Raw genomic sequence first — 21,607 nt, forward strand, 5'->3', positions numbered from 1 at the left:
TCTTTTTCCTCATATGTGACACAGATGTGTCATTTGTGTGGCAGTGTGAACAGCAAAAAAACGCACTGAATCTGACATTTTCCATTGCGATTTGAGACGCTTTCATATGTGGTACTGAAATCCGAAACTTATCCGATCTGCGGCAATGCGACTCAGTCTGAACAGCCAGATCGGAATTCATGCGACTTTTACGTCAGTACAACTCGACATTCATCATAATTTCGCGCTGCTGAGACTCATAAACATTTAGTCTGATGTTTCTGTAGCAAAAAATAGAAAAGACTTATCGCAGCCGCTCTGTGCTCGAAGAGGTTTCGAACGAAACGGCCGAACGCGGCCGGAGGAGCCCGAGGCTGCAGCGTCAGAGAACAGTTTAAAGAATCCGAGGACACGAACCAAAGAAGTGGCCGCGACCTTTTTCGGCGAACTTGAACACACTGTGGGTGATAAGTCCAGCTGTCAACCACTGGAACTTTATATTCGCTCCTGTGATGCTGGCGAAGACGAAACTGAAAACTCCTGGAGCGACTGGCGTTCGCTGGCCGTCGTGACTGTTTACCTCTGGACGAGCCGCCACGTGAAGCACTGTTCTTTTGCGCATGCAGGTCGGTTTAGGAGCGTGATCTGTTCAGACTAATGTCGCATACAGGTCACATTTAAAAGATAATGTGAACAGCCAAACAAAAAAAAATCGGATTTGGTGAGAAAATCAGATTTGGGCCACTTTTACCTGCTGTGTAAACGTAGCCTTACTGCACTTGCGTTGTTTCATGTGAGTCGCATTGTAGTTTGCTCTTCTGTCTTGCATATTGTCACTGTCCAAAGAAAAACATGTACCTCCATTTTGTGGATTTTTATTTTTCCATGTCATTTGAACATGGCAGTTGTCCTTTACATGATGTGGAAATTTCATGAAGGGCGCTGTAGACATGCTTCAGCATCACTTGGAATAAAGCCTCATTGCATTTACTTACATAAAAGTTAGGAATGTTTTTTCCTTGGAGATGCATGTTTTTCTTTGGACAGTGGTGATATGCTAGTACTGTAAAGGTTTTAGTATTTAAATTAAATCAAGTAATATCTTTTTGTTACAGCTTTAATATGAAACGCCAACTGATAGCAAAAATTCTTTAGTGCAGCATTCCATTAAACATACATTTTCTACTAATATGCTTTGCATGTCTGGGTTGGGGGGGCTTGGGTCCCTACAGAAATTTGTTGGGCCACAATGGTGCCTTTCTGCTGAAGTTGATAATTGATTGCTTACTATATTGTTTATCATGGTTGGATAGTATTTTGTACTGCTTCTAGGTTAATGATGCTCGTGGGAAGTGTAAAAATGGGCTTGCCTGGCTGGTATTAGAAGTTAGTGGGTTTGATGTGGTTTCTTTGCTGAGAGTTAGTGAAATGTATAACATAAGCCCAGAGCATAAATATGTCATTGTCTCTTTGGCTCTTTTCGCATTTCGTGAATGGAGCTGAGAAGAGGAGGCGAGGGTGGACCAGGAAAACATTTAATCATGGCGGAACTGTCAGCAGCCATGAAGTGTGAAAATAAGAGTTTTTAACTCAGGATTTTAAAGAAATCTTAATAAGTGAGTTAGTGAATAAAGCCTTAGAACAAAAAAAACAATACCACCCCAAACCCCAATAAACGGAAGTTAAAGCTTTATCTAACCAATGTTTTCTTGTGCTTGTCCTCTGCTATACCCTTGATTGTCAACTTTCACATTTATGATATTCATTGCAAAAATGTTGACATTTTCTCAAAATAGAGGAACATTCTTTTAAAGATTGGCTCAACACATTTTACTGCTAGCGGGCACTTCACGAGACTATTTAGTGCCAGATAGCATGGTCAGCAGATAGATTCTAAAGAGTGAATTGTGAAGGAGCCTATAGACCAGGGTTTCTCCACCTGTGGGCCGTGAGGCACCCTCTAGTGGTCCGTGGGCCTGTACTCAGAGTGAGGCCAGTAACATCACTGTAAGTCATAAAAACATATGTGGAAAAATTATTAACTTAATAAATAAAAATGTGAGAATGAAAAGTTTTTACACTGTAACCAATAAAAATGTTAACAGAGACGTACAAATAAAAATGTTGCAGTTGCAGGAAAATTAAGCGTCATCAGTCTGAGACAATGCAGCCTCGGGTGCGCGATGCAGACAGCTAGCCAGAGATGCAAATGTTTCTCAGGGTGCTTTTTTTGCTGTGGACTTATCACACCTTTTTCTTTCTAGTTCGCTCCGTTTTGATATGCGTGAACACTCCACCAGTATTCAAGTATGCAACAACAGCTGAAACCGTCTGGCAGAAACCATTAGGTCTCGATCCACTTTAAACCGAATGCTGTTCAGTTCACTGCTGATGGAAACGCTCTTTGTGATCAAACGAAGGAATGCATCAGCAGAGCTGGTTTTGCTTCTCTTCTAAAGGCACGTCTGCGCCGTACAGTCAGCATAATGACTATTTTAACAACTGACTCTTTAGACACTGAGCACAAGCTGCTGCTAAAAACAGTAAACGAGCCATAAAATAATAGAGTAGAGATGTACTTGATTTCAACTCATGGATCTCAGGGCGTGTATTTGGTCAAGCATCAGAGACCTGAGTGGTTAAACCCAAATTGATAAGCCAACGACAAAGAAGCAGATATCAAGTAAAATTTACCATTATTATTAATTGTGATGACACTAATCCAAAAGCCCGGTGAATGGAGTGTGGTGTATTTCAAATGAATCACAAAAACTCTCAAAACTAGAGACATCTCAAGACCAAACAATTACTCTTTTGGAAAAAGCTAGCGGAGTATTTTCTGTGAAAACGCAATGGACTGCAGCTCAAAATCACATTTACCTCGCACATTTCTATTCTTTTTTTTTTTTGTTTTCCCCCTTTTTAACATCACTACAACCATGTAGTATTTTAACATGTTTTGTGTTTTTTTTTTTTTTAACGTACTTGCAAATTTAGCAAAACCTACTGACAACCAGAATGGCCAATCTGATCTTTTTCAGGACCTCATTTTCAGGTTTTAGTGTTTAAGAAAAGGAAAATAAAGTTGTATTTCAAAAGGTTGAGCAAACCTGTGGGCTGCTATGCTTTGCAGTAATACACAGGTGGGCCTTGGGGTGGAAAAGGTTGAGAACCACTGCTGTAGACTACTATTTTTGCTGGACTACAAGTGTCTCTTACTGAGTGACTGACTGACCGACTGACTGACTGATGACCATTGTAGAAGTGCACATGTGTAAGCATCAAGCAGAAGATGACACAATGCATCATTAAATGTCACTCTCAAACCCTTGGTACCAATATAAGACTAACAAATAACGTAAGAATGCAGAAACGTATTCATTGAAACAGAAACCAAATAGCGTGAAATAAAAGGGGTGAGTACTTCTCTTTAAGTTCGAGCTGTCTGACTTCAGTTGGAATTTTCCTACATTTTGCTGTATAAGCAGTTTCATTTAGCTATTCCAAGCACTAGTACATGACCAGTTAGCGTACCACATTGTAAACTGGAATAATATTTTGCTGTGTAGATTGCTATTTTTATAATTATCGCTCTGTGAAGTTACTTGTATTCACCAGTGTGACATTAGCTGGCTAGTGCTATTAGCATATCTGCTAGCAGCTATAGATTGAGTAGTTTGCTCTTATTTTAACTTGATGTTAATTGTTCATTTATTTGACTCTATTCATCAATCTAAGTAACTGTAGACACTTGTGTGAATGAGAATACAAGTAGAAATCATCTTGGAGCCTTACAGATATGCTGCTGTGCTAGCAACAGTCTGTTATTATAATTTAGACTTAGCTGGAGAGATAGCTAAAAGTCTCTGTGGATAACAGTGATAAGCAGTGGGTACACCATGTTAAAATTATGAAATTAATTATCAACAAATCCATGGAGAACACAAATTTATTTGCAACTGCTCCTTTACCAGCACAGGATCAGCGAATTTCTAATAAGTCTTAAACTGGCGATTGTATAGCACAGTGCCTCGAATGCCACTGCTATCATAATGCAAGTCCTGTATAATTTAACTGTTTAAATAAGATAATTTGATTTACTTGAGCAATTACTGAATGTTGTACTCAACATAAGTGCTAATTCTAAAAATACAGATTGACACATCAAATATCTCCTGTCCTGTACCCTATCTTATAAGCTGTATCATAGAGATTTTGTGGCGTTCCAGTAAAGCTAGGCTTGCCTAGTCTTGTTTTTGAAGTCTGCTGAGGTATTTTAAAGTGAGCTATTAATGATTTTGAAATGTCAGTATTGTACAATTGTATGACTAATAGTTTACAAACCTTTAGCACATGATGTACTGTAAAAAAATCTGCCAATTTAACTAGCAAAGCATAATAGACCTTTACTTCTTGTTTGTCCATAGTACCGTAATTCATTGCTAGCTACCTAAAGCAACTGGACCTCTTCTGTCAGCAATCTTCACCCACGCTGCTATTGGAGACACTTCGTGATGCCAAGATCTACACATTATTTCTGCTTATCTAGTCCCTGCTCTCTCTTTCTCTCTCTGTCCGTGTCCTCATATAGTGTTAATTAACAAGGAGAGCGATGTTAAGAGTCTGTAAGAGTGTTCTAGCGCTAGTCTATCCAGAGGCACACAATAGATCTCTCACAGGTAGAGAATGAGGCATTGTGTGAGCTTTCACATCAGAGCTCTTTATGGAATTAGACAAGAAGGCCCAAAAATATCTCCTCTTTTGTATATTCTCATTCAGCCAGCATGTCTGCTCTTTCCATCTTTTGAGCTCAATGGAACTCTAAAGACCATTCGTTTTCTGCGTATATAGCACATGTGGACTGATCGCGAATAAATATGCTTTGGTGTGGTTGCCTGGATACAATTAGAGCCCAGTTCTAGAAGGAGAAACAACGATAATGGCCATAATAAATGGGACACCCAGCTAGTCCTCAACAGTATTATTTGGCAGTGAGCATGGGACAATATGAAAATATCTCATCATGATATTTGAGACCAAAATGAAACCAATACTCCATTATTATTGTGGTATTCTTAAAATCTACTGAAAAAGAACTAATGATAGAGATGTAAGGAAACCAGTTTTGTCTTTTCCGATATCGATATTGAAACCTTGAGTATCGGCTGACATCCGATCTGATATTTTTTCAGTTAAATGAGCATCTACATTTTTATGCGTTTGGCATACGCTCTTACCCAGTTTAATCATGTTATAGAAGGAGACGAATGTTGCCTTAGGAGTTTTGCCCAAGGACTCTTATTGGTATGGCGTGGTGTGCTTGCCTAGGCTGGGAATCGAACCCCAGTCTGCAGTGGGGGGTGGCAGTGTTGTTACCTACTTAACTAAACCAAGTACATTCTCAAACTGCTCAAATACTACCACCCCACAGACAGAAATATACAGCTAACATTATAACATCACATAATACATTTCAGGCTAGATTTGTTACAGAATTGGGTCTGATTCATTCTTTTTTCCCTGCCATGTCCGATCCAGTGTTTTCTGCTGATACCAGCCCAACACCGTGCATGGTATAAGCTCTGTGCTATTTTTAAGTAATACACATTGAAATCATTTCATCATGGTCACACGGGAAGTGAAGCTGCTAAGGGCACTACAATACTTGATACTGGCAACGGATTCTGTAGTTCTTATTTAACACGATCCATGATATTCCTAAAAGTTATAACCACAAACGAAAAAAAAACCCTCCCCTGCGCAGCTCTCGTAACAGGTAAAAACTGGCTTGATTACCCTACCTTAGATGGTTGATAAGCTATACTGTTTAAAATGTCAAGCAGAGAGACCAAGCTTGAACTGGAACAAGCAATATCTTCCTTGCTGATGGAACAGCTTCCCTGTTGAGTACGGCGATAATGAGCAAAAAGTGATAGACTGAATGTTGACAGTATGCCAACATTGCTAAATGCAAGTATCAAATACATGTGCTAACACCTAAATATCACCCAAATGCGTCAGTTACCAGAGTAAGGAGAAAGTGTGAGGTTAGCCAACTTTTTATTCAATTTTTCTGTTCCGCCTTAAATAGAGCAGCAATTACATGTTACTGCTGCTCCACTTAAGGTGGAATGGAAAATTCTGATAAGAAACTGGCAAATAGAAAGCTAACTTCTGGATGCATGAAACGAATAACTCGCTCCACAGGGATGTCTGTTGCCTCAAATTTGCTCCAGTACTCTGTTGTAAAGAGTCATTGAGTCCACACTAGAAAATTGGGAGCCACACTAGAAAATCCCTTCTCACTTCTTTCAGCCAGAAGGTAAGAGCCACACTATATAGAAGCAAAAGATTAGGCTGCAAATGAACTTGCAGTGCTGAGTTCTATAAATATTGAGATGTAGCTGTATAGTTTACTTTTATATTAATATTGTGCTTTTGTTTATATTCTTTTTTTTATGTCTTTTAAGAAAATAACTTGTGCCACTTATCCCTTCAACAAGCACTGTGGTCTTTTTGAGACAACAGTGGGCATAAATTAATAAATAATAAATGCTGAATTTGTATTAGTATTTCTTTTCTTTTTCCATGTCAAAAATGCATTATTTCATGACGTAAGAATGACTGTACGTATCGTATCATGAAATTTTGTATCACAGCACCCCTAGCAACCATACACAGTGTTTAAGTTAATACTGCATTTTTTTACAGTCAAATCGCTTCCCTTGTCAAATGTTGGCTGCTGTGCATTATATGTATATTTTGTTGTCTCTTGTTATATTCCTGCACATAATGACACATTCTATCTAATGTAAGTTGTAAAAATGAATATAATTTATATATATATATATATATATATATATATGTGTGTGTGTGTGTGTGTGTGTGTGTGTGTGTCTAAAATAAAAAAGTAACAGCAATTATGAATATAATAAGGGATATCAAGCATTTGAAAGCTTGTGTATATCTTTTTATCAGAACTCATTTCATCAGAACATTTATTTCATTATAATAACTAAATGTCAACTAGAATTTGAATAAATATGAAACTTTGACTAGTACTACTGGTGTTTACTGTTCAGATAATAGGTATAAACATATTGTCCAGACACATTCTTTGCAGGAAGTCTGAACAGTAGGATATTTACTTCCTCAATTATTTTAAAAAGAAGGTAATTGTATTCAGATTTCATTTCATTATATAATTATACTGCAGAATGTCATTGAAACCAGTAGCTATTACATTCCTATTTGGCACACAAGTCGAGGGTTCTGTCTGTTTTTGTTGCTCTTTTTTTTCAGCAGCCTTTCATTTTGATGTTTGGTCCTGAGCGAGAAGCTTTGGGTTGTGCGAGAAGACATCAGGTTGGACTGTTTGAAGCGTTTGGAAATGAAAACAGTGCCTCTGCAGTCAGCCAGTGCGTCTGCTTCAATCAGTGCTATCATGTACTCTCTCTCCCTCTGTCTCTCGTCCGCTCGCTCTCTGTCTCTGGCCGGTGATTGCTATATTATGTCCCTTGCCCCAGGGGTGCTGCTCTCTGCTGGCTAGCTGTCAGTCATGTGGTCAGACCATGAATACACATCAGCTGCTGGGCTTTGGTTTGTTTGTTTAGAGGCTCTACTGCATAATATCACCCTCTCTAAAACACTCGCTTTCTTTCTCTTTTTCTTTCTCTTCTTCTTTCTGTGTCTCTGTCTTTCTATCTCACTTTTTTCTCTCTCTCTAGCTTTCTCTGTCTCTCTCATTCTCTCTTACTCTCCCTTCTCTGCCTTTCTCACTCATTCTATCTATCTATCTATCTATCTATCTATCTATCTATCTTCTGCTCCTTTTTGCATTTCTCTCTCTGTCCACCTCATTTGCATATAAATGGGAGGAAATTTATATTTCCCCCTTTTTCCGATATCTTCATCTGTTATGTCTCTCTACATCTCTGTCTCTGTCTATCTCCCTCTCCATCTGTATCTTTCTCTCCCCCTCTTTTTTTCTCTCTGTATCTTCTGCTCCATTTCAAATCGATCTCTCTCTCATTCTCTTTTCCCCTTCCTTTCTTTTATCTCCCTCTTCTCTCCTTGTTTCTCTTCTCTCTCTCTCTCTCTCTCTCTCTCTCTCTCTCTCTCTTCTGTCTTTCTTTCTCTTTCTCTCTCGTTTCTCTCTGCCTCTCTTCTTTCTCCCTTTTCTCTATCTCATACTTTTTCTTCTTTCTCACTGTCTTTCTTTTTCCATCTTCTTTCTCTTGCTGTTCTTCTTTCCTCCATTCTCTTATCTTTCCTCTCTCTTGTGTTTATTTCCTCTCTACTCCTTCCTCTTACCTTCTCTCTGTCTTCTTTCTCTCTATCTTCTCTCCTCCTTTATCTTCTTTGTCTTCATTCTCTCTCTCCTTTTTTCTCTCGTTCTCTCTTCCTCTATCTTCTTTCTCTCTTCTTCTCCCCTCCTTGCTCTTCTTTCTTTCTTTTTATGCTTCTTTTTCACTTTCACTTCTTTCTCTCCTGTTTGTTATTTTTTCTCTTCTTTCTCCCTCTCCTCTCCTCCTTGCTTTTCGTTGTTTCTCTACCTGTCTCTCTGTCCTTTTTTTCTCTCTGTCGAATGAAATTTGCATTTCATTTCAATTTTGTCTTTTTTTTTCCTTATTTCTCTGTCCTTCTCTTTGCGCTCTCTCTCTCTCTCTCTCTCTCTCTCTCTCTCTCTCTCTCTCTCTCTCTCTCTCTTTCTCTCCCTCTCTCCCTCTCCCTCCCTCCCTCTCCCTCTCTCTCCTCTCCTTCTCTGATTTGTGCATTCGCAGTGCTGCGCTATCAGTAATTGCTCCTGCTGTCATGTGTCTGATGGGTGTTGGGATTTTAGGCTGTATTTTTAGAGCTTGTTCATGTGTCACTAGTCACTTCCACAAATCTGATTCATAGCTGACAGAAGTTGCGTTGGGGAAAATGGCTTGTTTTTTTTATCTCTGCTGTTTTGCTCTCATTTATTGAATGCTTTATATTCAAGGCATCATAGGCATAGATTTTAGCTCCATCTTATTTGATGGCCATAGTCGGTCGGCTCGACTGGGTTGATAGTCGTCTGTTATGAAGGATGGCCACGCATTCAAGAGAGCCATTTCCTTTTCAAGTCTACAATTCAACATAAAAAGCCGTGGTTAGAACATGTAAACCATTTGTAAACTGCTGCAACAATGAAAATAGGAAGCTGTTACAGATTTTTCACTGGCTGTATTAATTCAAGTGATCGAACCTCCGATTTGATCTGTATCAGATACTAAGACGAGATTAATATATATATTTTTTTAAACACTAGCTAGATCCAAGCTGGGATAACGAAAGTTAGCACAAGCTTCCTCTGAGATATGTAAAGCCGGACATATCGCTAACACAGTGTCATTGTACAGCTCAAGATGCTTGGACATCACCTGACAGGTGCTTGTATTGACTAGAATCACGCTGGGGAAGTTATATGTAATGTTGATAATGGCAAAATAGTTTTAAATCTGGAAAAAGACGTTTTCTTTAGGGACTGTTTTACCTTACAACACTCTGCATGCACTGCTTTGCCATGAATGTATTTGAAAATATATATTTTAGGGCAAAACCTTCTCAAAACTGACAAAAAACAATGTCTCAGGCAGCAGGATGCATATTCATAACCATTTCATGTACTAACTTTCTGTGAACAAATTTCTCTACGACTGAGGATCAGTTTACTAGTTACTTGTTTAATCAGAGGTGTGTTGAAGTGTGGCTGATGTGTGACTTGTATTCCTTTTCCTGTGTTTGCTTTTTCAGACAGGTGGTTGGTAGGACAAACTACAAGGTTCCACAAGGTTCTGGCTTTTGTTAGATCACATTCTTTGCATATCTAACAGGCGCAACCACATCATTCAGAAATCACATCATCAACGAAAACCTGCAGAAATAGCCACTTTTTTGCATCAACCTTATAGAGCTAAGGGGTTAAATGCACCACACTCTCTGAAAATAGACCCTTTCACATTTCTTGGGTTATTTTGACATGGAATAGGAAAAATGGGTTAGGTAAAAGCTTTGTCATATGTTGGAAAAGTACTTTTGTGTCAGCATTTCACTGCTGCCAGCTAACATTACAGTGATGGCATTTCAAGCTTTAAAGTTGCTGCTGTTCCCAGCTGCTTTCAGTGGAACAATTTTCATTGCCCTCAAAAGCTGCCGGCATTTAAGAGCAAGCCATTCACTGGAGCCAGTGTTTGTGGAAAATGTCTAAAGTGCACCATGACTAAGCATGCGTTCGTGCATATTTACCTTCTTGCCAACTTTACACCAACAAGCTGTTTCACCATCTCCAGCTAAAATAGCTAGTGGAGATTTTTTTATTATACTTATTTAGTATTTTCACATTTTCACACATTGTTGTGTGTTTGATGTTTTCCACCCACTCTGGACCAGTTATTATTGTTAACGAAAACCATAACGGAAATGAAAACTAGCAGTGATAAATATACTGAAATAAAACTGAAATATTAAAACTAAATCAATCTATAATGCTCACTGCAGTATGAGCAAAAATGAAAGAGTTACATAGAAAAAACCTTTAGTGTTTGTATTTTATAGCATTTATTGATGACTTTATAGAAGTGGGTTCCATATGTGAAGTCACCCAGCAGATGGTGATGTCGCTAAGAATCCTATGGCTTGCAGCACAGCCGAGCGTAATTAGATTTTAGCCATTCTAAATTGGCAAAGCTTGTTGGAAGGAAACAGCAGAGTGTGGTTTGGAGTTACTTTGATCACTGACAGTGATGGTGATGTATGTGGAGCAATTCTGAAAGAGAAGAATCTCAAGAATATAAAAGTGTGCGAGTTCAGTTTTGTGCAACATCATGTCCCCAGCTCACATGTCCAACGTGGAGGCCAAACACAGCAACCGTTGCTTCAGTGCTTTCAACAACTTGATGGAGAGTGGTAAAAAAAAACAAAAAAAAACAACAGTGAAGAACCATAGATAAGAACTGGATGTCGACAAGACTGTGTGTGTTTTTTGTTTTAAGCGATTATGCAAAACACAACTAAGTTTAAAACACTGGGATCAGCCAGAGTCAGTGGTTCAGTTGGGTCAAAAACAGCCATTTAGAAACTTAAAGAGAAAGTCAGAGAGAATGTTGATGGATGGAGTTAGTGAGGTACTAATTGCTATATGCAAACAACATGAAGTATAATTATTTTGGCAGTAAGAAGTACTGTAGCGCTCATGATTGACCTTGAATTTTCAGTTAATGAGTTATTTTTTGACACACTTTTAATGCAGTGTATAATAATTGTGTGGAGGACAAAATCATTTTGTACATTATCATGCATTTATGTACATGCATTTTTTCCCATTATCTTTGTCAGATACTTCCTGTTGTTAGAGCTTGCATAATAAATATTAACAACTACAAGTGAAAGGGCAGAAGTCCTATGTTTTAGGTAGACAGACACTGGGACAAACCGTCCAATCAGGACAAGGCTACTCATCTGGCTCAATGGGCTCTGACCAGAACCTGGCAATAGTCCTCTACAGCTTGAAGTTTGGGTTTTCATAATAAAGCGGCAGCTCTTCTGAATGCGCACACACACACACACATACACACACAGACACACACGCACACACACAAGGACATACTTGCACAAACACACAACCCTGATCAGGCTCCAACTTCTGTCAGATTAACATAACTAATTTGCTTCTCTAAAACTGCACGCAGCATAGCCAGGTAACCCACACAAACACTGCTTTGTGTGTGTGTGTGTGTGTGTGTGTGTGTGTAATAGGCTCAGGCAGTGATATAAAGCCTCTCTGCATGGATCCGTGCCGGGTTGCCAGGGTTAAGTGATTTAAGAAGAAAATGACTTATGCCCGTGTTCCTATCTCAGAGGTGCCAAATTGCTTGGTTTAAGGTGATAACATGCTGCTCGTGGGCACAGTTCTGTCTATATCCATATTTACTGTGACAGAGCTGTCCTCAAGTGGTTCGCATACAATCTGACGACTGCAGAAATGAGCCCAGCTGATAAGAAAATCCTGAGCTGATTTTTGATATTGCCTTATCTGTCTGCCAATATTGTTATGTATGTTCGCTTTATTGGATGTAAATAAGAATATCAATGATAGAGGTGATTAAACAGGATTTGCAGCTTTGCTTTGACAAGCATTCTTCATTTAGCTGCAGTTTGACTCGAGTTTGAAAACACATTGATGTTGGATAAATTAATCCATTATTCTAGCAACACAAACTGTAAACTGATCAGACTTGTAGTGATAATTGCAAACAAAGATAATTGATACTGGAAGTACTAATACTATTAGTCAATCAGGACTGGGTGACAGGCTATGATATACTTTTCCACATCATTATCTTGGTAATTACAGTGCCATGAAAAAGTATTTGTCCCTGATTTCTTCTATTTTTGCATATTTTGCCACATAAATGGTTTTAGATCCTTATACATTGTTTAATGTAAGGCAAGAAGAATATGAGGAAACACAAAACAGTGTTTAAACGTTTATTTAATTAATTAAGGAAAACAAGTTCTGCAACACTCGTATCACCTGCGTAAAAACCCTGCAAAAAAATACCCGCAAAAACTTAAGAACTGCTGCCTTTAGCTGTAACAGCTGCAGCCTACCACTTCTTATAACTGGTGATCAGTCTCTCACATGAACTGCTTGTTTAAAGTCCTGCCACAGCATCTCAACAGGGTTCAAGTCAGGACTTTGACTAGACTTGAGCTTCAGGTCATGGTTGATGACTGGACATTCTCCTGCAGACTTTTTGAGTATAGAGCAGAATTTCTGGTCCATTATGGCACGTGGCAAAGCATCCCCACATCACACTACCACCACCATGTTTTACTGTTGGTGTGATGATGTTTGTTGATTGTGGAAGGCTATGTCAGCTTTACACCAGATGTAGGAGACGTGTCTTCCAAAAGTTCCACTTTCTACTCAGCAGTCCACAAAACAATATTCCAAAAGCCTTGGGTTTCATGAAGATGTAATTTTGGCGAATGTGAGACAAGCCCTCATGTTCCTCTTGGTTAGCAGTGATTTTCACCTTGCAGCTTTCCTATGGATACGCTTTTTGCCCAGTCTCTTTCTAAAGAAGGAGTTATGGATGCTGATCTTGTCTGAGGTGAGCGAGGCCTGTAGTTGCTTAGATGTTCGTCAGCGTTCTTTAATGACTTCGTGGTGAGTTGTCGCTGTGCGTTTTTTCCAGTGCAGTACTGGATTACAGAACAGAAAGGGATTACAATATTTGATTTAGATATTTATTGTTATCACTTTATGGCCCAGGCCTGCATTGATCCCTATCAGAAAATGGTCTAGAGGCTTTAGAGGTTTTACACACACTCTAGCCCGGACACACTTAAGGGCCTAAAGTGCTGAGCCTGCTTCTGAGGTGGTTAGGATGAATAGCCAGGGAGTAGCACTTACTGAAAATCAGTGTGTGCTGATCATCCATCGGTTCAAATCTTAAATCTGTCCTAACTGGAAAATGCTTTAAATGGCTGAATATTCAGCTTTCATGCTTAAAAGTCCACATATATGCTCCGTAAAGTCTGCACTCTAAATGACCGTGGAATGTGTTAAATGATTTAAAAACTGCCCAGGGCAGGCTCTGACTGAGTGATTCAGTTATTTAAGGCTCCTGCAGAGTGGGGAATAAGAATTAGACAAAAACAGGGCTGCACCGGTCAAATACACAGATTTGGGCTCCCCTTGTTAAAACATACTTTTGTAGTTTTGTAATCATTTCTGTACAAATTAGAAATTAAACTACTTTAATGGTCTTCTGGGGACATAAGTTACAATACCATTTTATAATATCCCTCTCTCTCCCTCTGTCTCTCATTCACACATGTTAACAAATGTTAATATCAACAGTGATTTCACACTCCCTCCCATGAGTCTCTCTCTCTCTCTCTCTCTCTCTCTCTCTCTGTGTAGTGTGATTAGCACTTTAGTAAATGCTCCCTCCCTCATTTACTCTCTCACACTTCTTTTTTCACTTAGTTTCTCTCTCCATCTTTTCCCTCCTCAGTAGTTACAGTGGTAGTGAGTAATAGAGGGATGAGATAGAGAAGAAATGGTCTTTGGCAGGGAGGACAGAGAGAGGGGTAGCTATGTGTATCATGTAAGCTGACTGTGGGCACGCTGATATTGTTATCTATAGGAATGCACTGTTATGGAATCTGTTCTGAAGCAATAAGTGATAATTAATAGTGTATTGCGTTCAGTATCAATATCAGTAAGCAATTCTTTGTTTACATTTTTGAAACATTCTAAAACAAGTTCATAAGTATGGCTGTCACGATCATTAACTTTTGGCTGAGTAATTGTTATAAAAGTAATTGTGATTAATGATTTAACTGGTTTTTATTGTTCATTCCCTTATTACCCATCTTGCTTCCTTGCTGTGTTTACTAGGTAGCTAACACTGGTAGTATTGTGAAATTGGTACACTACACTACACAAAATGTTTACAGCTGCACAGAACCGTGTGTAGAGTTGAGCGAAGCATATTTTTTTCCTTGAGACTGAAAATGCATGCAAAAAAACAAAAGCCTGCATGCTAAAAACATTAGAATTAGCTTCATAGCTAACAAATAAGCAAATTTCATAAATCATTTGTCTTAGACGTGTATCTTTGTCTTTTGTCTTAGACGCGCTACATCTCTGAGTGTCAGACTCCGGCAGAGTTTAGTAAATATCACCATTGTTCATGATGTCAGTAGTAGCTCCTTTCAGCATTTCTTCCTGGTTTGGTTAAAGCACAAGGCCACAACACACCACTGCTGAGTGATACAGCTGGCTGACAGAGGCACTGGCAGACGGCTAGCGGGCTGCTGCACTAAAGGCTAAAGCAAGGCTATCAATGCTATCATTGCACTGAGAGTACTGTGGTTTCTTATGCTCCCCCATTAATGACCTGGACTAACCTTTAATCAAACTGTAAATACACAGAAGTAGATGAGTGATCACTGAAAGAAGCCTTGCTCAGCTATTCAGGTAAGGGGCTTTGTTTTCTCTGTGAAATGCTGCCGTTACAGATTTTTCCATTAGCATTTTCACTGCTACTTGTCATCCCACACTCCTGAACGTGTGCGTGTCAGAAATTGCTTTGTGGTGTTGGTCATAGATATTGGTTTTCCTCATCGTTGATACTGGTGCAGCGTTTAAGTGCCAGTATTGGCGCAGATATGGCATGGGTACCAGTGCAACACTAATAAAATGACTGAAATCCCTTTAGTTAAGGAGAATAATTGTACCATATTCTATTGCAGCACACACATGTTCACACCTAGAGATAATATAGTGTGTCCAGTTGGCCTGGCTGCATGTCTTTGGACTGTGGAAGGAAACCCACGCAGACACAGGAAGAACATGCAAACTCCACACAGGAAAGATCCTGTTCATTGACTCTGTACACAATGTCTTGGCTCCAGACTTTTTATGTTATTGTGGTATTTCAAAACATTAGATCATGATTATAAAAATGTGCCTTTCCCCCAGTTGGATCTTAAGACTATTGTTGTTGTATTGTTGTATTGGGTACATTTACATCGTACCTTGGTGAACAAAAATGTAGCTGCATAGCACCTTCTTTCTGACAATGAATGGATTAGCCTGTTAGCTCATTAGCTCATATTTTTTGTGTTACACCATGGTCCTGGGGAAACTTTGTTTCATTTCACTGTGTACTTGTGTATATAGCTTAAATGACAATAAATCCTCTTGAACTTGAGCTCATCTGAAGAGGCAGCTTCCGTTACACATCCAACATAAAAACCTGGCGATTTCCCTCTGCTAACTTTGAGTAATTTTAACGTGTTCAAATGTATTTTTCTGTCTGCTGCTAATATTTTGTACCTCCCCCTACATTTACTTTGGACAAAGTCTGTTTCATACCTGAATATCTGTTTGCTAATTTTTAGGGTTACTTGAATCTCAAAATTAGTCAGAAAGAATATGGTGAATCTCGTCTTATTGAAAGATGCAGGCATCAGTAAGCACTTCTTTAAGTTTTTCTTTTCAGACTTGTGTACTTAAGCAGTGGTCACCAGCCCTGGCTCTGGAGATGAACCTTCCTGCAGAGTCTAGTCTCAGCCACAGTCTGAAACATATGCTACAGCTAATTAACTTTTTTAGAAGTCCCTGATTGGCTGAATCAGATGCATTAGTGTTGAGTAAGGAGGATGCAGCATTTTAGATGCAGTTTGGACATAAACTCTGCAGGAAAGGGTTGATAACCACTGGTTGAGCGTTTTTAGAGTGTTTTAGGTTTATTTGGAGACTTAGTCTCAGTATTTGAATTCTGCAGTGCACTGATTTTGTAGGATCCCTTTGTAATTTAATATCAGAGTGTATGGGTTTAGATTTTCTTTTCTGAGAAGTTTTTGAATGTGGACCAAAATCTCTCCCCTCGGATGCAAATTTTTTAACAAGTCAGTAATGTTCACAAACTGTAATCAAACCACTGTTGAGCTATTGTGGGTTATGAATGGCAAGTAAAGAGGCTCCGCTTTGTGTGTTTGATGAATAATGAATTTAGAGCGAGATCAAATGCAGGTGGAAAGTGTGAATTGACTTTGTGTGTGTGTGTGTGTGTGTGTGTGTGTGTGTGTGTGTTAAAGTCTCTTTGCCTTAAGTTTTTTCTGATTTTCCATCATGGTGCTTTTCATGGTGCTAATCTAAGACTAACATCATTGGTGTAATTGTTTTAACTGTCCTCTTTGTCTCTGTGCTTTTAGATCAGTGGCGGCAGGCCTCAACTCTCCTGCCAAGACCAACTCCATGGAAAAAAAACTGCACCTCAAAAGCAAAGAACTTCAAGACACCCAAGACAAATGTCACAAGGTAGGATTACTCTTCAGTGGCCTGTGTGTGTGTGTGTGTGTGTGTGTGTGTGTGTGTGTGTGTGTGTGTGTGTGTGTGTACAAAAAATAATCTGCGTGTTTAAAAAATAGTGTGTCATCAGTAATTAGTTGGCAGTTTATTTTCAGAAAAAGACCCCGATGGATACACTTATCAGTATATATTTCAACACATTTTGGTGTATGTTTGTTATATGTGTGCGTGTGTATATACATGTATTAAATTTCCAGTCAAAATGGTCATTAAGTACAAGCTCTTAATTTTTTAGGAGATATGTCTGAGGAGATTAGATATGACAGTTCACTTGCTTAAAAGGGGAGTGTCTGCAGAAAATAAGTTTAAAAAAAAAAAAACTAGCGTTTCAAAACATTATTAACAAATACAGAGAAAGTTGGACACCTAACAATCCTGCAAGACCTGGTAGGCCACCAAATCTGTCACCATCAGATAAGCAGCACTTAAGGCTTTCATCTTTGAGAGAAAGGAGAAATTCAAGCTCCACTCTTGCCCAAGATCTCAAATCCACCAGTATTTCTGCCCATCTGTCCACTGTGAGAAGACAACTAAGTGTTATGGGTCTGACAGGATGTGTAGCTGTCAAGAAGTTGTTACTGACAAAAGAAGAAAATATGCGAGTCAAAGAAGCTACTGGTCTTCTCAGAACAGTGGACTGGCCACCCCGAAGTCCAGACCTATTTGACATCATGTGTTTTGGATTAATTGGATTGTGAGAAGCAGAAAATGCAATGCAACTTCTAAGTCTGAACTTTGGAGGTGTGAAAAAATATCACTGCAGAATTTGTTGAAAAAATAAAAGTCTCCTGGAAAAAAATAGAAGCTGCAATAAAGGCAAAGAATGAACTTTGTATTTACAATTATTTGTGCACATTTCTGTTAAGTATGTTTTCTGTTTTTTTTTTTTCTAACACTGAAAAATTAATAACTTGTACTTGTGGCTGTTTTCACTGAATTAAATAATTAAAAGTCAGGTCTCTGCTTTTGCGCGGTGCTGTATGCATGGTTTGTTTTTCAGCCAAGTCTATTTTTTTACTGTTTAGCTATTTTTATAAACTTTGCAGTCACACATCAACATTATACATACTAAATGTATCAGTTACCGTACGGTAAAGGTCATTGATGGTGACAGCCCCAGTGTGACATTTTTTCTGGTTCCCATGTGAGATAGACAAAGATTTTTCAAAGAAACTGAGTGCGCAGCAAGAATAAATTTCCCCCTGCATTTTTCATGCTAATTCACTGTGTAATTACTGTTCGTTTAAACCTGTAAAGGAGTAATGGGATTCCTAACCTTCCTTTTTGGAGCCCACAGTCGATCCGACCTTCCATTTTATTAATAGCTTCAATTAATTGATCAATTTTCACAGCACAGTTTAATTAGCAGCAAGTTGCCTTCCGTATGTATCCTTACACTGGTGTTCATGCTCGTGAGTGCTGGCATCAGTCAGTGCATGTGTGCATTACTTGGCAAAAGCCTCCTGGTATCTACTGCTTCCACTGGATTCAAAATTTTTCTATACTGATATCTTAACATAAATACTGAACTTTTTTCGTGACCTTCTAAAAAGTCTGCAGAACAGAGGAACACTAGAACTAAGGCACTCAGAACCTTAATCCTGCTTGTTGTGGTGGTTTGTGGTAGTTGATGTGGTGAGGATCACAGGTTCTTCTGTTGTTGTAGGCGCTCCCAGGCAAACTACTCTAGTGCGAGGGAGAAGTTCTTTCCTTTTTGGGGGTGGTTGGGGGTGGTCTATGGGGGGGTAGGGCCAAAGTCCTTATTAAAAAGAGAAAGAAAATCTGTTCACTTAGTGGCCATCTTGACAATACCACTGGGCAGTTATTTCCAGTCTAACAAGACCAAGCTCCTTTCTCTTTGAATGTGTAGAAGAGACAATACAACTAGAAACTAAAGGCCAAATTGCAATTTCAAAAACATATTTGAAATCATTGGTAAAATTTGAAATCTCATTCAGGCTGCTGTGCTTGCGCAGATCTCCAGAACAAGGGGGGCTTTCCCATTTATGGTTTTACCAGCAGAGCCAAAAAGACTGGCTCTTTTTTATTTAAAGGTAGCACCTGTAAACAGATACCATGTTGAGCCATTATGCCGTGTTATAACCTTTCCAATTTTTTTCCTAATCAGTGACCTGTCTTCTCCTTTATAATGTCTCTGATACGACACACAGCTGCATCATTGCCTGTGATATCATATTGTACTTGCGCAGCAAAAAATGTAGTGTTTGTCCTTGTAGAGAGATGGTGTTGTATGGCAAAAAAATAAGTCAGAGCAAAAAAAAACTAATAAAATAAATAAATAAATAGATACATAAAAGTCCACAGAACACTGCACTAGGCGTTTTTAGAAGCACTGTTTTTTCTAACTTGGTTAAGTAGTGAGTCAGTAATTAGTATTTGTATGCAAACCGATAATTAAAAATAAACCAGACATAATTGTGAAGTGTTGGAAGTGGGTATATTTACTATAAATGCACCAAAATTTTGGCGACCAGAACTTTTTTGCTGAAAATGAACACAAACGTTAAATAGGACAAATTTATATTGCAAATAGTCCAAAGTTATTTTTCAGCTCTGTTTTTTTGGTCAGATCTTGGTCAGATTTTCAGTTTTATAAAATACTATAGTAAAGTTTAGTCTTCGCAATTCTGTTTGAAGATATGTGGACTTTCTGTGGTTCTGCCGATCATTTTTTTAACCTCCATTTTGCTAGCCTACATGCGTCCACCTGTATTGGGGAAGTGGTTGTGTGTTGTATTTTTTTTGTTTTGTTTTTTTTTGTATAATATTTTTTCTCAGTTTTCTTCCCAGTTTAGTCATAGCTGATTCCACCCACTAGTTAGGACTCCCCCAGTTACACAATACCACCGGTGCTAGCACAGTTTTCCTGAATGCAGTTGGGAGAAAGCGCCAACCGCCAGTTCTGCTACGTCAGCTAATGGTTGCCTGCGCTGACCAGTATCATGCTGAGTGAGGGGGAAGAGGGGGGCCATCCTACCCACCCCAGAGAGAGCGAGGCCAATTGTGGTTCCTTGGACTCCCAGCCACGGGTGGCTGTCTCATCACCAGGGATTGAACTCTTGAGAGCCCTTGTGCCATATGCACATATTTATATGTGAATATATCTTTGTTGCTTTTCATTTTTTATTATTTATGTGAATTGGGCTGTCACTTTCAGTTATCTTAGCAACCGAGTATGCTACCAATTCTTATGACCTTTATTGTGTAATCAGAGATTTTAAACAGTGCCAAACAGTAATGAACTCAATAACAAACCCTATATATTCTTTGAATAATTCCAGAAAACGTCATGGGAGAAAAACAGGTAAACTAAGAAACACTTTAAAAGAGCGCTGCTGTAAAATGCATTTAGATCTGGTGCTTGTGTTTGTGGCGGCGCAGATGGAGCAGGAGATTTCACGCTTCCAGCGTAAGATGACAGACCTGGAGTCGGTGCTCCAGCAGAAGGATGTGGAGCTCAAAGCCTCAGAGACACAGAGGAGCATCCTAGAGCAGGACCTCGCCACCTACATCACAGAGTGCAGCGTGAGTGCCTTCAACTCTGTCACATTCAGCTTGACGTGATTTACCTTTGATAGGTTTACTTTTGTGTTAAGTTGCTGAGAGTTCTCATCTACAGCACCAGTCAAAAGTTTGGACTCCTCTGGTTGAATGTGTGTGTAATCTTAAAGGAATTTTGACAAGGGATGCATCTATACTATTTTTTTAGGCCAAGTTAGAGTACGTTTTAAGTACTTGCCGATACAGAGTATGATACTGAGTCCGATACTGAGTAACTTGGAATGAAGTAGTTGTTAGTGTAAATGAGTGCATTGTACCTTAACAGGTAATTCATTTAAATCTAGCTGATTTTGACATTCATGAGTTACCTTGGATCAAGTAGCGTTGCAGTGGAAATGAGTTTTTTTCTTCCACATCAGAAAAGCGCTTCTGTTCTGCTGTAAGTAAAGTATGTTTCATAGTTTTGATCTGTCTCGTTCAACAAAAGTCTCTGCAGCACAGTGACACCAGCTGTCACAACTGAGGAGCTAATTTGTCGAGTTTCTGCTGGAGTCTTTTTGGATGGTTGGCTGGTTGAGCTGTAGTTGTCCTCTAAAGCCAGACATACACAGTGTGATTTTAGAAATATGTTTTTTTGGTATCTGACACTGTATGTTTCAACAGACTGTCATGTATGGACAAAGCTTATGATTTATTCACTGTATGACATGCTTGGTCTGATTGGCATGCTATGTGAAACGCAGTCTTTACAGACGCTTCTGTCTACAGACAGTTATTGATAAAGCTGTAAATAACACCCTGAACCTGAGTATTAAACTAAAACCAGGTGGTGATGTACACGGTAGGACAGCACTGTCTCTCCACAGCTAATATAGCTCACTATATTAAAGTTTATACTTCACAGTTCTATTTGAAGTTATATGCACCTTGGTTCTGACAGTCATTTTTTTTTATCTCCGTTTTGCTAGCCTGTGTGCATACCCCGGTATTGGGGAAGTGGTTGTGATAGTGTGTTTTTTTTTTTTTGTTTTTTTTTAATCATTTTTCCATCCTACCCACCACAGAGAGAACGAGGCCAATTGTGTTCTCTTGGACTGTCGCATCACCAGGGATTGAATTCGTAATCTTCTGATGATAGGGCCAAGGCTTATACAGTTGCGCCACTTGAGAGTCCTTATGTTTGTGTGT

At 39.0% G+C, this 21,607-nt stretch overlaps 1 protein-coding gene across 1 annotated transcript in view; it reads left to right on the forward strand.

The window, feature by feature from the left end:
• Positions 1-21,607, forward strand: part of cita (citron rho-interacting serine/threonine kinase a) — a 155,375-nt gene that overhangs the window by 40,105 nt on the left and 93,663 nt on the right. The window contains exons 11-12 of the mRNA XM_036580388.1: positions 16,741-16,846; positions 20,300-20,443. Coding sequence (XP_036436281.1) covers positions 16,741-16,846; positions 20,300-20,443 — 250 coding nt within the window. The remainder of the gene's footprint in view (positions 1-16,740; positions 16,847-20,299; positions 20,444-21,607) is intronic.

The sequence above is a fragment of the Colossoma macropomum genome, unplaced genomic scaffold (genome assembly GCF_904425465.1).
Source record: "Colossoma macropomum unplaced genomic scaffold, Colossoma_macropomum, whole genome shotgun sequence".
NCBI classification, from domain to species: domain Eukaryota; kingdom Metazoa; phylum Chordata; class Actinopteri; order Characiformes; family Serrasalmidae; genus Colossoma; species Colossoma macropomum.